This window comes from Hoplias malabaricus, chromosome 12, assembly GCF_029633855.1.
Source record: "Hoplias malabaricus isolate fHopMal1 chromosome 12, fHopMal1.hap1, whole genome shotgun sequence".
NCBI lineage: Eukaryota > Metazoa > Chordata > Actinopteri > Characiformes > Erythrinidae > Hoplias > Hoplias malabaricus.
In genome coordinates, this window is record NC_089811.1 from 4507852 (window position 1) to 4526245 (window position 18394).

Sequence of the window (18394 nt, forward strand, 5' to 3'; positions counted from 1 at the left end):
GAATATTTAAACCTTAACAAATTTTATTTTCTTAATGTGACCTATATCCGAGTGGGTCAGGACGATTGGGTGGAAAGTGATTTCGAGAGTTGATTGGATTGTGAAAAGATTGCATTTTTAGAAGTGTCACTTTCCTGAACAGATTCTTTTTTTAAAAAAACAAATACAGTGGAACCTCTACCTACGAACTTGATCCGTTCCGTGACCCGGTTCGTAAGTGGAAAAGTTCGTTTCTCGAGTCAATTTTCCCCATTTAAAATAATGGAAAAGTAATTAATGTGTTCCAGCCCCCACCCCGAAAGTCACCCTTTTTGCACTGATATATGTTTACAACACTCTCAAATTAGTAAAAAATACATGTAGCGTTACTAAAAATAAAAGAGAAATACAGTGGAAACAGTAATAAAAAAGAAATAATAAAGTTGTAAGTGTTTACACATCGCTACCTTGAAGACGTGACGACTGGCTGGAGGAGTAACACAGGCACTGGCTGTATGACGGGAGGTGGGGGGGGTGGGGGGGGTGGAATAACGGAGAGTAGGCGGTGAATGTGGGGAGACGAAGCGTAGATACGGTTTAACTTTGCACGAATTTCAGTGTCTGCTATTTACACTGATGCTAAATTGCTAAAGCTACAATGTGCTAATCTTAAAAGCTCACTCAAGTCTGGGCGCTGGGAGACTCGCCTATTGGGGTCAGTGGCCATTTCCAGCCGCCGACTCGGCGGAGGCTCTGGTTCGTTGGTGAAGGCAGAAAATATTCAAATGCCTGGTTCGTATCTTGGAAAGTTCGTTAGTAGAGGTTCCACTGTATATAAATAATTCAAATGAATCCGATAAATTTTTTTTTTCTTTTTTGTTTCAACTTGCTCTTACAGCTTCTAAGGCATTATTTTCTGCATCAGTTCTTCACTTTTCTTCAGTCCAGACAAGTCTCCAGCCGTAAGGCACATTTTCCGGGTGAATCCCAGTTCGTGGTCAGTGTGATTCAGTGATCAGTCCGGCGTGAAATCCATCAAATACAGCCTCTCCCACTTATTCCACCCTTTTCAAGATGTGGGAATCAGATTCCCTGGGCACATAGCTGTGGAGTGTTAGGGAAAAGGGTGAAGAACAACCATACACACCCCACCTGCTCATTTTTTCTGACCTTTTGTTGACTGGTCATGTCCAGACTTGTTCACGTTACTGACCACGGTCTAGTTCACGTGTCCTTGACTATTGTTTAACATGGCAGTCAGGGCAGGTATATACGATGCTATTATGGATCCGATACATTTTCTGAGCTCACAGGCTGTCGTTTTCTTCATCACACGTCAGAGGGAGAAAATTCAATGCACTTTGTTTTGTATTTTAAAAGATATGGTACAATGAATTGTTTTTGACAGGAATTACCAAAGAAAACATGGTTTATTTTGAGTTTAAACTTTATTCTAGTGTTCTGTTTAATTGAAAGTATTGTATATTTGAAATATATTTTATTTCACAGCTCTGAATGTGTAAAACACTCCTAATGGAGATCACTTTCGACACTGCCTTGCTGTACTCTAACAAAATGAACCCAAACAGTCAACCCCCAAAATCCTTCTCACCTTTTTGAGAAAGTGAATAGGTCCATAACCTAAGCCCCACCCTAACGTGTCCACTGTACTCTGATGGCATGCCTTTAGAGGCCGAGCTCTGATTCTCGACAGTGGTTTTCATTATTATTCTCTGTTGGAATTGTTAAACCCTTCCTCTCTAAACTGTGTTGCTTTGAATTGAATTTGAAACTGAAGCCAATTTTCTGGACTTGAGTTCAGAAAAGCACAAACAAAACCGGGGATGTTGCGCTAGGTTTTGATGCAGATTTTATCGGGTTCCATGCACGAGAGGCTCAGTTTTTTTTACCTTTGTACCCTTTGTAATTAAATTACTTTGATTTGTGGAGTTTGTTCTCTCTTTCCTCATGATGTTTTAGTTTTCTTTAAAGTTTTTTTTTGATCATTTTTGTTTCTGTCGTGAATATGTTCGGCCATGGCCTTGCATTGTTATGATTGATTTCCTTTACTTGCATGTCTTGGTTCCTTTTGACTTAATCACGATGCCTCCTAGTCTTTTTTTTTTTCTTTTTTCTTTTTCTCTCAAACCCATGGACTGGAATCCTGGCTTGGACTGCAGTCTCCCTGATGGTGGAGGAGAGCTCTGCATGGGTGTGAGTGTTTAGCTCTGGGAACGAAAGCGTCTCGATCTCGATGCTCAGTTTTACCCAAGCAGCCCCCTGCGTCCCTCCTTTGTCTCAACAAGACAAACAAGCAGACGAACAGAACAGTCACGAAGATTATGATCTAGTTCCCAAAGCTAATTTGTTTTGCCATAGGTATGCATGGTAGAGATTGGAAAGTTGTGTTTTATGTGTAATTCTCTCTTTTTCTGTTACAATGCTTCCCCCAGCAAGGACAAGTTTGGAAGGTTTGCACAGCTTTTCCACCTTCCCCAAATCTCGTTTCCTCTCGTTCCCTCCCTCCCTCCTTCCTTATCCCCCTTTCCTGCTTCTCCTGCCAGTTTCATGTCCCATGATCTCTCTCCGTATGCAACTCACACAGCGCTCTGGTGGGAAGAAACGCCTGTTCCCAAACTGCAGTAGAATCAGGAGTCTTTCCTTTTTGTTTGATTGATTTTGCCTTGTTTTGTATTTGTTTACTCTTCATTTAAATGTGTGTAGTATTTAATTATTTGGCTATGTTTCCATTATACCTGGGATTTCTTTTGTGGCACCTATCCTGCTAGTTAATGCTAGTTGATGTGCATGGACAGGATCTGTTTGGGTCTTGAAATCAGGCTATTAACAATCAGCTGGAGAGGGGTAGATAAGAATATCACAACTGCATGGCTTTTTTCCACATTTTATTTTTATTGTTTGGCATTCATTTAATTTGTCACCACATCTAATTTGCCACACGTTTGGTTTAATCTGCATCAGTTTAACAACCCACCGCTTCCATATCTGGGAAAAAAAAAACTAAATGGAGGATGCTTATCTAAATGGCAGCAAACCCCCTTAGGGATCCAGATTAGTACATACACAGTGACAGGACTGATCGACCGGTTAATTAAAAATGAACGAAAGGATTGTCAGGGTCATTTAGTGTGGTCAAACAAGTGCACAGAGCATTGACTTTCGTTTTTAAATCTATCTCGTGTCCTGTAGTTGTACACCACACAGTACAGAGTAGGACACAACACTTCTAATAAATATATAATCAATAACACTTTTACCGAAATTGATTTTCAGGTATAATTTTATATTGCCAAAGATTAAACAGACTTATTAGAGTTATCTATCGTCTCAAGGCCTTGTATAAACAAATCAAAACTGGCAGCGGGATCCTGAGTAAGATAACATAAGGAAATATTATCGGTCCTTCATCGGTAGAATTTCTTGAAATGCCAGTTTGTGCAAGCTACCAGTATAATTTGGGCTCTACTGCCTAGTTTTGCAGATTGTGCGCAGGAGCTTGTGGTGTTACTGTTTTTAGTCTGCCTTAGAAGACATTTTTAGCATGTACTTGTCTGTGGCTCATGCCTTAGAGAATAGGGTTTCTTTGTGGACAATTAAAGGCCAAAGCACACTGACATAATATTCTCCAGCAAATGCCATCATTTACATCTTGACCGATAACTTTATACCATTCCCGGATAAAAACGAATGAGTCAAATTATTCAGCGCAGACAGAGGGACGATAATCTAGACCAGTCCAAATACAGGGACAATATTTTAGACCAGTGTGAATTATAATGAACAGTACTCTAGACCAGTGTGAATTAGAGTGAACAGTACTCTAGACCAGTGTGAATTAGGGGAACTGTACTCTAGACCAGTGTAAATTATAGTGAACAGTACTCTAGACCAGTGTGAAGTAGAGTGAACAGTACTCTAGACCAGTGTGAATTAGAGTGAACAGTACTCTAGACCAGTGTGAAGTAGAGTGAACAGTACTCTAGACCAGTGTGAATTAGGGGGACAGTACTCTAGACCAGTGTGAATTAGGGGGGCAGTACTCTAGACCAGTGTGAATTAGAGTGAACAGTACTCTAGACCAGTGTGAATTAGGGGAACCGTACTCTAGACCAGTGTGAATTAGGGGAACAGTACTCTAGACCAGTGTGAAGTAGAGTGAACAGTACTCTAGACCAGTGTGAAGAAGGGGAACAGTACTCTAGACCAGTGTGAAGTAGGGGAACAAGAGAAACACCATTTTAGACTTGTTTGAATTAGGGGACACTATTTTAGACCAGTGTGAAGAGAAGGACACCACTCTAGTCTACTCTAGTTGTATAAATTTAGGGAACAATGATCTAGACGGGCGTGAATTAGGGAACGACGATGTAGACCTTTGTGAATGAGCCCGGGCGTTTTTGACACAGCTGCCGCTCGTGGGTCCGGGTGTGTTGGTGTTTGTTGGAGAATGTTGTCCAGGGTGCAGGGAGCAGTAGCACCACCAAACGTGTGCTCTTCCAGAAATTTCTAAATGAGTCGCCAGGCCTCGCTTCAGATAATCGCTGACATCTAGACCTCATCCACTGCAGCTGAAATTAAATTAAAAAGAAATATCTGCCGATGCATTGCTGGGATTTTTTGTGACCTCTGGGATTAATTTGTGGTGACACTGAATGTCAGGTACAGGTGCATGTCCAGAGTCATGTTGATCATGTGACCACCATAAACACTCGCCCTACCTCAGCTGCACGCCTGCTGACCTGTTGCAGCCCCTCACCTCTGTAAGACGCCCATCACTTACAGAGCAGCTGATCAGCCGGACGCTCCGTCCAAACAGCTAAACACTCCTCTACACTTGTTTCTCTCTCTCTCTCTCTCACTCTCTCTCTCTAGGAGTGAGTCGGCTGTCATACACTGCTGTTTCACTAACTGCCTTCCAACTTTCTCCTCTCTTCTCAACAAGCTCTGTTCTCTCATCACTCTTCTTCTCTTTCATCTGTCTCTCTTCTGTTTCTCTGTGTTCTCTCTCTCTCTCACTCACTCACATTGCATTTTCTAGCTGTGATCAATTCCCTGCACCGTTTGCCTCATCCTCTCACTTGTCTCTAACTGTTTTACTCGTTCCCACTCTGACCTCTGAAAATCACCATCACGTGTTAATATCTGACCCCTTTTTGAAACAGTGTTTTGAGCATTTTTTTTTCTTTCTTCCCTCTCTTGTTCTCTGTTCTTTCCAGGCATGTGGCGACCCAAAAGCAAAGCCCTCTTACCTGATAGACAAAAACCTGGAGTCTGCGGTCAAGTTCATCGTGCGGAAGTTCCCGGCCGTGGAAACACGCAACAATAACGTGAGTGATGCCTCAGTGGCTGAGGCAAACCGGTGTAATTACAGTGACTGGAAATGTGTGATGGTGTTTTCTTTTAAGACGATATTTTTAACTCCAGGTATCTTTTAAATTATGTTTAAATTATGCTTGATAAACAGTGCTATAACAGCTTTTTTTGTGGTTATAATTTCATCCAGGGCTGGGTCTCGGAAGCGTTTTATTTTTTACTGTTAACCAAACAAATGATTTCACCCCAGAGCTTCTGATTGTTCTCGTGTCAGTCAGCAATCGATTTCAGAATCTGAGCAGTCAGCATTAAGCCATTGTCATGTTTGTAGTGCAGTTAGCAGTCCTTTTTGGGGCAGTGAGCTAACAATCCTGCTAACTCTCAAACCCTCTGAGGTCTAAGGACATTTTCTTAATTTTACTTCACATTTACATCCATTTTATCTCAGAATGTTTTATATCAAACTATTCAGAATCATATGGAGATGAAATGCATGTAAATGTGAATTTAAGAAGACTTGCAGAAGTTGAGAGAACGTCCATCTGAAGGCCATTTCAGTCTGATTTTGACGTACCGAAGAAAAAAACACACATCAATGTTTATAGATTAATACACAAGTATATTAACAGTGTCTTTCAGAAACTGACGGACCGCAACACTGTGTCTGATTCTGATTTAGATCCTGTTCTATTTTCTGTGTATTATGGATGCGTTAAAATCAGACCGACCAATCAGAGCGCCGTGGTCATGGTTATAGACCAAACACACGAGCAGGACGACGGTGGCTGAACATTTGAAGGCAAATGAACACGCTTCTTTCCAAATCTGATCTGCTGATGGCAGATGGCTGTTTAAATCAATGGCATCACTTATTTTTGAGCAGTCTACAGTCTGTTCCTGTCAGTGAACGCAGGGTTGGGCCAAAGTCTGATCAAAATTGTATAAAGTCGTGGATGTAGTGCATGGTGAACATCATTTACATAACTTCTTAAATATGAATTAGCGTTAGTTTAATTAACTTAGTTATTCAGTTATTGAACATTGAGCATTCACTTGTTCCAAATAACAACCCGTAGATAAAACTTTACAGTTGTTATTAAATGTTATAACTACATCGATGAATAAGAAACTAAGAGTGTTATGCGTTTATGAAATGTTAAAAACAGATTCTCTCGTCTCAGTGTTTGGTCTTTGTGGAGCAGCTTATTATTCTTAATAATGACCCGGTTTTGGTGTCAGTCGTGTTTTATTTGTGTGAATAAATCAAACATTGATTTCAGACATTAAATCTCATCTGGGTTCAGAGTAGTTCTGAACTGATTGATTGTTTCTATAATGAAATTGCAAGTTAAAAGAGGGCGATTTAAATTTGCAACAGCTGCATGTTTTATTGTAGCCTTTGGAGTTCGCCGGACACTGCACTGTGTACATCGCACCAACAACAACTGACTGATCATCTGGCGCTCTGAATTCAGCACTCAGAACTAAGGCCAGATCTTCTTGGTTATAAACACAGCCCTGTTCTGTCATTTAAAGACAGAAGTCACAGATTAAATCACAGCTGCAATAACTGTCAGAAAAATCTTAGCCAGAACAATATGGAGTGAATATCTAGTTATGACCAGAATTGTATTAAAACAGTTTCTTGCCTCTTTAGTAATCACTAAATTCAGCTGCTTTTAGGTGTCCACATTGAGGACAGACATGTTTATATTATCACTTTATGGAAAAGCATGAAACCATGTGGCACACTCTGGAGCAGCTGTGTGTTAGCTTAAAGATAAGTGCCAATCATCTGCCCAAAAAGTATAAACTCCTACCTGTGCTGAGCAGTGAACCGATGTTCTCAAGAGTGACGGAGCTTCATCAAATATATCTGGATTTAACTGGAGTAGTGTTTATGACTCAGAACTAATCATCCATCATCCTTAACCTGATTTCACTAATGATTTGCCATCTGAGTTTCTCAGATATATTCCCACGTCTACTCTAAAGGTTCCCAGAATATTAGAAGCTGCTACTGCAGCAAAGAGAGTGGTATCCTACGTATAAATACCCTCGCTGGATGAGTAGGGGTCCACAGATATTGGTGATTGTGTATTAATAGCTAGCATTATCCCGTTTCCAGGAAATGTTGGCAGTTGGTGTAGTTCTATAAAAACAGGAATCTGAAGTGTTAATCTTGAAGCTTTGTTCAACAGGTAAAATCACAGACTACATATTTTCAATGTTGTCTCCGAACAACTCCGTTTGTGTTTTGTGAAAACAAACCTATTTCGTTAGAATGGAGGCAAATTTCCCACTGTGTTACAGCACCTTTCCTTTTAATGACACTATTAAGCGTTTGGGAACTGAGGATACCGATTGCTGTAGTTTTGCAAGTGGAATATTTGATCACTGATACAGGACGGTAACTGCTCTGTAGCCTGTGGTTGCTGTTGTCTGATTCACCTCTTAAAACATTTACAGTAGGTAGATGGTGAAAGATTTAAGCTCCATATTTGTGTGAAGAAATATTCTTTTAATAAACTTTGCCTCAATGTGGTGACCACGCCCCCTCTCTGCTGCTGATGCCTGTACTGAAGGGCCTTGTGAGGGACCGTTTTTAGAGTGTAGGCGACAGACTGGACAGCACTGAGATTTTTACTTTTGATTAAACATAACTACAATTTTAGCCACAGTTCGTTTTTTGGGTCAGAGGCTACAATCTGGTATTAAATGCCTGCTAGGAGATAATCAGTGTAGTTCAGTTTATAGTGAGGTAGTTCACCAGGGCCGAGTGTGAAGACTATGTGCATGTTTGTAGGTGTCAGCTGTGTGTGTGTGTGTACACAGGCAGGGAGAGGAATGTGGGCGTGACTCTCTTACACACTTTTCAGATCACATTCCAGCACAAGGCTGGATTCTGCCATTGAGTCTGTTCCTGTCAAAATATTAACAGGAAGTCAGCTGTGTTTCACACACAATCTCGTCGTACGAGAAGACAACAAAACACACAACTTATACATTAATTATTTATTCATTTAAACCAAGAAATTAATAAAAGGCTTTTTTTTCTGTTGCTCATTTGTGTTATGATGTTTGTGCACTCAGTATTCAGTGTGTCCTGTCTGTGTGTGTGTGTGTGTGTGGGACATTTTTATTTTCCCTTTGTTCCTTTCTGTAATAACTGATCAGCGTTCTTGTCTTTTTGAAAGTGTTTGTTGTATTTTTCAGATGCTGCTTCTTTAGCTTTAACTTCTGCCTTCTCGGCTCTCTTTTCTGTCCGAGATGTTTTTAACCACTTCATGGAATGATGTGGAGCTGCGTCATGTTTAACTGTGTTTTGAGTTACTTTTTGTGTTGGTTTTTATATATGTTTTTGTTCTTTTTTTGTGTTCTGCATTTTTTTGCATGCTTAACATGGCTATTTTCTGGATTGTTCTTTTGGTAAGTTTCGGACCCATTTCAGGGTCGCATTTTTGCTTTGTTTGGAGCTTGCACATACTTCTATGTAGCTTTAAGCTTTTCTGTTACATTCACATACATATATACATCATCTTTTGAAGCTAAAGTGGGCTCAAGGAACCTCAGAATACTGTAGAGATGAGTTTCTGTTAGTTTTAAGTTAACAGACGTTTTGTCACTGGAGTGGAAAGGTGCTTTTCAGACCAGCTGTGTTTCACAGTCCTGCTTTACAGCCGTAAAGCAATGTGTTTTGAGGTTCCTTGGTCTTCCGTTGCATGTTTACATGCTTGCTTTAAGGTTTTTATTCATCTCAAGCCTGTTACATAATTCAGACACCCACCAATAAATCCAACACATTGACTTAAAAGATAAAGTACATTAAAAATAACAAGGATGGTTTAAATTGAACGTCAAAATTGAAGCTATTTTGTGATCATTATTAATGGCCTCTTGGACTGGGTAGATCTTCATCCTTGATATTTTCCCTATGGTGTGTGTGTGTGTATATATACATATACATATATATATAAAAAAAAAATACAATTAAAATGCTTAGGAGCATTTTAATGTTTTTGTAAGAGTGAAAAGTGGAGAAAGAATGGCGTAGTGTCCAGAAAATGTACTAACTTCCTTTCTATTAGACATATCTATTTATAGCCTTTATATGTGTTTTATGTGTCTTTTAGGTTTTGTATTAAACAAAAATAAATAATTATTTAAACACGAATACAGTGCTACGGGCCAGAAACCTCATTTGCAATAATTAGATATGTCTAATATTACAGAAAAAGTGGTACAACGTTTATGAAATGTGCTAATGTCTTTAATATTATGGGTTGTCGGTGGTTATGGCCAGTGCTGGGCATTTGGACATAACTGTAATGTCTTCTGTTGTTGTTAATTCAGTGTGTGGGTAGAACCTTCTTGGTCGACATTTGCACAGTGATGTCCTGCACATCATTAATGCTGTTAATGGAAAACCTGCTTAATTGATGATCATGATACACATCAGACTTTTAATTACTAACGTAACTCCAGAGCTCATTTGCATTGCCTGAGAAGTGAAGTGTATATTTATTGACATCATCCGCCTCCAGTATTTTCAGTCTGGGGTTGAGGGCTGAGTCACGTGCTAAGTTCTAATATTCTAAACTCAACCAGTAGAAACTGCACAGCGATTTACAAACGTGCTGATTATATTGTGTAATTTTCAGTATGTTACTATTTTTCTTTTAAGTAAAAAATCAACAGACAAAAGCGGGGATGCCCTGAGCCTTTTGCCTGTGACTGTAAACATCACAATGATAAATATTCCACATACATGGGTCCTCCAGTGTATTTTCAGCATTGGTTTTGAGCTCTTGTGCAATGCAGACTTGCTCTGGAGTCAGCGGTGAGTTGCAGCTGGGCCTTCCCTCAGTCGAATGACCTGGCAAGTTTGGACTTGATGCAGGGTTCAGTCTCGAGTCTAATTCCACTGTTGAAACAGGGACACAAGCTTTGTCACGTCTCGGCTGATTCCAGAAACAGAAACATTCAAGCCACCAGCAGCTTTCCTTTCCCTGAAAACGATGTGATAATTTATAGCTGTGGAGAGTAATCCATTTTGGATGGACCTTTCATGCTCAATTGAAACGTCGTCATAATTCCAATCATTAACTCAGCTCTGAGCTAATGAGACTGGAATGGAGGGAGGAATGCAGTCCCTCGAGTGGAGCTGTAGGGGTGTTAACCTTTATACAATCACTGGATTTCTGTATGAACGGCTTCTTAAAAGTGATCACTAATTTAATTTATAGAGACTAACACTGTTATTTCTTAGAAAGTGGTGTAACCCAGGTCAGTGCAGAATGCAGCGAGGCAGAGTTTAATAATTGATTTTGTAGCATTGAATATCTTTAATGCAAATGAACAATTTAGAGTCGTCTTGCTCTTGGCTTTATAGCTGCAAGGTGTTTATAATATTCAATATGCTGAATTTCTTTAACTATATTGATTGGTGATCTTTACTAAGTCACTTGCCAGTGGGAGACGGTTCATTTCAATGTATGTAGTTTACATTAGGATTCAGATTATTTTTGAAGAAACAGAACCCATAAATCAGCTCTAAATAACACTCCCTTGTGAAGCAGTTCCTAAATGTGACGAAGTGAATTAGTTACCTGTCAGTTTCATGAGGTGCTTTCCTTTCTAAAGAATCATTAGATATGAAATGAACAGAGATTCTTCCTGGTTTTACAGTATTCCATAAGGTTCCCTTCTGGAGTCATAAAGGAAAAGTGGAGATCTTTCAGAATAAGCCTGTGTTAGATTTGGACTCATTCATTTTAACGGTGTTCACAGTTTAGTTTTCTTAACGTAGACTTCAGTACAGTGAGCTGAACAGTGTCTGAACAGTGATACTGAGGTGTATTTTGAGTTTTATCAGTAGCATTAAAAATATACGTGAACTGAAGCAGCCATTTAGAGATTTTGTCGAAGTTGGTGCTTAATCACTGTTCAATACAAAATCAACAGAAACCAGGTTTGCAATTAATATCAGTAAAGGAATTTAAATAAAGACTCGAGAAGACAGTGACGTAAATAACATCAAACAATACTTTTGTGCAGAAATCCAGTTGATTCCAAACTAATAGATTTTCCAAACATCATGGTGAAAATCCATCAACGAATTAGTGAAAAGTCATCAGCAAATAAATCAGTGCATTTATTTAAGCACATGCATGTATACTGCCTTTGGCTAATACATGTGAGTTAAACCTTATATTTCAGTCCAAACACTCAGAACCCTGCTGACAGGTCCTGTTTGTCTTAAATGCTGTACAATGTGGTGAGGTGCCTCCTGACTCTTTAATCTCATTCTTTTTAAAATTGCAGCAACAGCTCGCACAGCTACAAAAAGAAAAGTCTGAAATACTAAAGAATCTAGCTTTGTACTATTTCACATTCGTGGATGTTATGGAATTTAAGGTATTTACAGCTCTTTTTGATTTCACTTTTCTCAGTGGATGTTTTGTTGAATGTGAAAGCGACAGTTTTAATAACGCTCTCTCTCTCCTACCCTTCCTTCTGTCTCCTTTACAGGATCATGTTTGTGAACTGCTAAACACTATTGACGCTTGCCAAGTTTTCTTTGATATTGTAAGTTCACGTTGTTATTGATTGATTGATTGATTGTTTATTGCTATTTAAGGGATCTTTGGCATAGGAAATGTACTTTAGAAATGAAACAAATGAATGAATAAATGCTCTTAGATGTTTTATTTAGTAAAGAGTAAATCACTGACCCTTTAACGGTGGATTAACTGTGTGTTTTTGTGCCATGGACCAAGTTCCACTCAAGTGTCAGAGAAATAAAGTACCTGGTGTGTTTGTTTGTTCCGATAAAGATGGCGTATTGTAGATTTAACTTTATTTAACATTATTCCTGCAGACTGTAAATTTTGACCTCACAAAGAACTACCTTGACCTGGTTGTGACCTACACTACATTGATGATGCTGCTGTCTCGAATTGAAGAGCGTAAAGCCATCATTGGACTCTATAACTACGCACACGAGATGACACATGGGGCAAGGTATTACTCATCTTACACCATTACCATTACGCTAATTAAAATGAACCTGAGAGAGGTTTGGCTGTTTTTATCAGTAAGTTGTGTACTTTATTAATTATTTAAGTCTGGATTGTAATTAATAAAATGTAACACATTCCTTTCATTTGAGGGGGAACAGTGTCACATGACACATGGAGAAAGGTGGCACTGAATTATACTGTTACACTATTAAAAAATGATCTGTAAATGATTTGTGATTTCCGCTACTCACAATACATTACAGGTGTTATATTCCCATGTGGACTGAAGGATAAAGATAAACTGGTTGTGTTCATGATGATGTAAAATACAGTGGAACCTCTACCTACGAACTTGATCCGTTCCGTGACCCGGTTCGTAAGTGGAAAAGTTTGTTTCTCGAGTCAATTTTCCACATTTAAAATAATGGAAAAGCAATTAATGTGTTCCAGCCCCCATCCCGAAAGTCACCCTTTTTGCACTGATATATGTTTACAACACTCTCAAATTAGTAAAAAATACATGTAGCGTTACTAAAAATAAAAGAGAAATACAGTGGAAACAGTAATAAAAAAGAAATAAAGTTGTAAGTGGTTACACATCGCTACCTTGAAGACGTGACGACTGGCTGGAGGAGTAACACAGGCATTGGCTGTATGACGGGGGCCGGGGGGGGGGGGGGGGGGGGTGGAGTAACGGAGAGTAGGCGGTGAATGTGGGGAGAAGAAGTGTAGATACGGCTTAACTTAGCACCAATTTCAGTGTCTGCTATTTACACTAATTCTAAATTGCTAAAACTACAATGTGCTAATCTTAAAAGCTCACTCAAGTCTGGGGGTGCTGGGAGACTCGCCGATTGGGGTCAGTGGACATTTCCAGCCGCCGGCTCGGAGGAGGCTCAGGTTCGTTTCTAGAGTCATGGTTCATTGGTGGAGGCAAAAATATTCAAATGCTCGGTTCGTATCTTGGAAAGTTCGTTAGTAGAGGTTCCACTGTATTTGGTTTTATTGACATTTATTGTTTGTCCATTCATATCTGTACAGATACTATTGTTAGAACAAATTATCTTGCGGTACCAGGAAAACACTGCCATCCCTTTAATTTATTTAGTGGCATTACCATTAGACAAATATATTTATATCTCAACATACTTTATATAAAGAGGTCATAGTATGAAAAAACGACGGTCAACACACACACACACACACACTGTGTAAGAAATCATGGGAGAAAACGAGTGGTTCTGATTCTGCTCCGCAGTTGCCCCGCCCCCTTTTCTGAGTTTGTCCAATCATAGCCCTGGACTCGCTGTCGAAAAGGGGGAGAATACATGACCTTTTAAAAACACCTGCTGAGAAACCAAATTTAGTTTTAAAAGTATTGTTAATGTTATAATATTAAAACATGTTTTTTTTCCCCTCCTCCCAGTGATCGAGAATACCCCAGACTTGGACAAATGATCGTGGACTATGAGAACCCTTTGAAAAAGATGATGGAGGAGTTTGTTCCCCATGGAAAGGTGAAAGAACTGTCAGCAGATGATGTGTAGTGGAGGTTTAAAGTCACTGACTCCTGATTAACTGTGAGTTCTGTGGTGTGTTGTGGTGCAGTCCCTCTCGGACGCGCTGATCTCTCTGCAGATGGTTTATCCTCGCCGTAACCTGTCGGCCGACCAGTGGAGGAACGCTCAGCTGCTGAGTCTCATCAGCGCTCCCAGCACAATGCTCAACCCAGCTCAGTCTGATACGGTGAGACGCTGGCTGAGACGATACTGGGAATTATGAAACGGGCTTTTAAACCTAAAACGGGACCCTCGAAGAGGCTGAGATGTTGAGAAATGTAGATCACAGTGGGTGTGGCAGAGTATTGTTATCTTGGTATGACGCTGCAGCACCCTGGTTTAAGACGAAGTGTCTTTGAATTTTGGAAAGCCATTTTCTCTTGAGCAGATTGCCCTTTTTAAGTGTGCATTCTGAATTATAACCACGGCTTGGAAACAAATCATCTGAGCATTTTTGTTGTTTTTCAGATGCCATGTGAATACCTGTCTTTGGACACAATGGAGAAGTGGATAGTGTGTAAGTGTGCCACTCTACGTACATTAAAATCACTTCATACACTGATTATTTAGTGTGAAATACACAATAAACACAACTGCAACACCTTACCACAATAAATGCTGAGACCTGGGAAAGAGAGACAGTTCAAGACGTTAAGAAAATTCAAGATGTTAAGTGCAGGATTAGTGGTCAATAATATACTGCGCAGAGATGAGACCTTGGTGTGTGTTTGAAGACAGTCAGGCACACTCTATCACACTGACCAAAGAGCAGTGAGGGGCTGTGCTGTTTGGAGGTTGAGGGACTGTGCTGTTTAGACGGTGAGGGGCCGTGCTGTTTGGTGGATGAGGGACAGTGAGGGACTGTGCTGTTTAGACGGTGAGGGGCCGTGCTGTTTGGTGGATGAGGGACAGTGAGGGACTGTGCTGTTTAGACGGTGAGGGGCCGTGCTGTTTGGTGGATGAGGGACAGTGAGGGACTGTGCTGTTTAGACGGTGAGGGGCCGTGCTGTGCGTACAATGAGGGACAGTAAGGGACTGTGCTTCTGACAGTTACAACATTGAGGGACTCTGCAGTTCAGAAAAAGAAAGACAGCGAAGGCCAGTGGCAGTTTGCTCCACCATCTGGGTCCAGGACAGTGTGACAATATACAAACAGGACAAAGTGCATTACAAAGCTCTCACACTCACTGCTGATGCCTGGGAGAGAGAAACAGATCAAGAAATAAAGAAACTTCAGTGTGATTTAATGAGCTTGGAATGTGGCCTATTTAAATACTGCACAGAGATGAGCCTTCAGTCTGCATCTGAAGACATTGAGGGAAGTGAATGCCTGTGGACATTTGTCCCACAATCTGGATCCAGGGCAGAGAAGAGTCTTTATGCTGGTCTTCCTCACCACTTGGTGTGTTCTGGCACTCGAGTCATGGGTTGGGTTTTGCCCATTGTTACCGTGATCATTAGAGTTTACCTCTTTATTTGTCGCAGTCACTGTGTTTCAGCTTCAGTTCTCCTTCTGCTTGGACTGAGCAGTGTACGTCAAACTGGTTTTTTGAAGAAAGTTTAAAGAGGAGGGTCATGGAGTGTGTGCACTCTTGTCCTCAATCCTTGAGACCACTTCCAGGACAGATTCCACACAGGTGCTCATTATCATTCCATCCAATTGAGCGATTGTGTGGTTCTATACGTCCATTTGCGGTTTTTGATGATACAATCGCTCAAGCGCCGAAGAACAGTGGCTTTGGGAGACGAGGCATTTCCACCTACCAGGAGCTCCTGCAGAAAATGGAGCTGTTCTCGTATAAGTAGGTTTTAGCTATTCAGTGCAGTGTGTTTTTCTTCATTCTGTCAGTACACACACTCACTCCACAGAGCTGATCTTATTACATACAGCAGCATTGCCCCAGTCCTGTGAAAGTGTGGCTTTATTAGGCATGGGAAAGGGAAGCAAAGCAATAAGTTGAAGCGGTCACAGAGCTTCCACACCTGCGAACCCCAGATCCCCAAATTCAGAAGGGCCAGAGGTCAGTGCTCGGACTCTCACCCGGGCTCAGGAACAGCTTTCACTCTTGACCAAATGTAACGAACCCACGGAGCAAATAGACCTGGGTCCAGAAAACAGCTCTAGTGTGAAAACACCTTATTCACAATGACAGACATGATCAGATTTATCTCCTGAGTATGATGATCAGACTACATTTCCCTGTTGTGCTTTCAGGCCACTTACATACCTTTATGACCCAGATCTATTTACACGTTTGGAGCACTTATCTAACTAAATGAAAATGCCATTTACACAATCTCATACTGAATAGACAAGCTCAAAGCATAATCTGATATTTAACATTGTCTGATGCTTAATGTCTATATTAGTTTGTTGTTTTGGATATATGGATCTCTCCTTAATATATTGTATTTGATTTATATTCTTCACTGGTCTTCACGTTTATCTCCCTGTGTGTGTGTGTGTGCGTGTGTGTGTGCGTGTGTGTGTGCGTGTGTGTGTGCGTGTGCGTGTGCGTGCGTGTGTGTAGTCGGGTTCATCCTGTGTCACTCGGCTCTGAACAGTGACCCAGCGGCTCTCAGCTTGTGGAAGTTGGCTCTTCAGAGCAGCTCCTGTCTCTGCCTCTTTAGGGATGAGGTCTTCCACATCCACAAAGCTGCTGAGGACCTGTTCGTCAACATCCGAGGGTCAGTTACTCTTTTACACATAGTTCTGTAGTGTCATACCCAGTAAAATCAGCTGTACTATAGACAGGTTTCCCACCAAGTTCATGTTGATCACAAAAATGATTATAGCTTGCTGATATGTCATGAATTTAACCCAACTGATGTAGTTTTGTTGAGTTTGTCTATCCCCTCTGTATTTGAAAATATGAGCGTAGCGGTATAGTTGATGTCACGTTGCTAATTTACAGTAAATATATGTGCGATAGGTGTACTTTACAACTTGACACAATTGAATTTGACAGATGCTGTAATCATAAGGTCTGTCCCAAAACCTAGTGAGCTGTCTAAATAGGCACCGACTACCTAGGGTCTCTCCCAAAAGCTAGTGAGCTGTCTAAATAGGCACAGACTACGTAGGGTCTCTCCCAAAAGCTAGTGAGCTGTCTAAGTAGGCACCAACTACCTAGGGTCTCTCCCAAAAGCTAGTGAGCTGTCTAAATAGGCACAGACTACGTAGGGTCTCTCCCAAAAGCTAGTGAGCTGTCTAAGTAGGCACCAACTACCTAGGGTCTCTCCCAAAAGCTAGTGAGCTGTCTAAATAGGCACAGACTACGTAGGGTCTCTCCCAAAAGCTAGTGAGCTGTCTAAGTAGGCACCAACTACCTAGGGTCTCACCCAAAAGCTAGTGAGCTGTCTAAGTAGGCACCAACTACCTAGGGTCTCACCCAAAAGCTAGTGAGCTGTCTAAGTAGGCACCAACTACCTAGGGTCTCACCCAAAAGCTAGCGAGCTGTCTAAGTAGGCACCAACTACCTAGGGTCTCTCCCAAAAGCTAGTGAGCTGTCTAAATAGGCACAGACTACGTAGGGTCTCTCCCAAAAGCTAGTGAGCTGTCTAAGTAGGCACCAACTACCTAGGGTCTCACCCAAAAGCTAGTGAGCTGTCTAAGTAGGCACCAACTACCTAGGGTCTCACCCAAAAGCTAGTGAACTGTCTAAGTAGGCACTGACTATGTAAGCAGCTGTTAAAGTAGGCAGCATTCTAACAGTTGTCTGTTGGTTCCCGCCCACTGGTGCTAACTTGCCTCAGGATTTCTTAAATTTACGATAAATGTCACTCCTGTTGCAGCCTGTTATTATCATTTTCTTTAAAGTGTCTTTTCTTTTTTTTTCCCCCTTCCCCTCTCCAAACATTTTATCTGTTGCAGCTACAACAAGCGTGTCAACGACATCCGCGAATGCAAAGAATCAGCGCTCTCGCATGCGTAAGTGCAGTTTTGATAGTTTAGTTTAACTTTACCGCTGCATCTGTGAGGCTAGTGTATCTAATACATCATGGACACACAAGAATCAGCCTAATGTGGGTTATAACCCGTATAAAAAAAGCTTTGTTCATGTTGCACTTATTTTGCTGTCTTTGATTTCTCCAGAGGATCAATGCACAGGGAGAGGCGCAAGTTCCTGCGTTCTGCTCTGAAGGAGCTGGCCACTGTTCTGGCCGACCAGCCGGGATTACTGGGCCCTAAGGTACTGCCCACGGCCCTCTGACCTCCAGCTGTGATATTGAATTCCTGTAACAGTTAGAAAGTATATGAATTTAAAGGAGCAAAGTGTCAATTTTATCAACAAAACAAGATTTCTGAAAGTGCTGTTAATACTTTTTACTTTAATTCTATGAAGTACATCTCACACGAAATGAAGAATCTGACTGTTTTCTACTTTTTATATGAACCAGTTTATGCTCTGTATAGAGAAGAGAATATCTTATACATATATTCCACTAGGTATTAGTGCAATGGCTGTTTTATAACATGAAGAGAAATCACTGGAGAAA

The 18394-nt window shown here is 40.8% G+C and overlaps 1 protein-coding gene across 5 annotated transcripts in view; it reads left to right on the plus strand.

The window, feature by feature from the left end:
- The window catches only part of nckap1 (NCK-associated protein 1), a 64917-nt gene that overhangs the window by 10429 nt on the left and 36094 nt on the right, over positions 1-18394 (plus strand). For 2 of the 5 annotated variants that reach the window (XM_066686126.1, XM_066686122.1), the window contains exons 2-12: positions 2433-2450; positions 5217-5327; positions 11638-11730; positions 11845-11901; positions 12194-12336; positions 13762-13852; positions 13944-14081; positions 14363-14411; positions 16426-16582; positions 17769-17825; positions 17991-18087. In XM_066686126.1, the coding sequence (XP_066542223.1) occupies positions 2433-2450; positions 5217-5327; positions 11638-11730; positions 11845-11901; positions 12194-12336; positions 13762-13852; positions 13944-14081; positions 14363-14411; positions 16426-16582; positions 17769-17825; positions 17991-18087 (1011 nt within the window). The remainder of the gene's footprint in view (positions 1-2432; positions 2451-5216; positions 5328-11637; positions 11731-11844; positions 11902-12193; positions 12337-13761; positions 13853-13943; positions 14082-14362; positions 14412-16425; positions 16583-17768; positions 17826-17990; positions 18088-18394) is intronic. The other 3 variants (XM_066686123.1, XM_066686124.1, XM_066686125.1) reach the window with 3 other exon arrangements.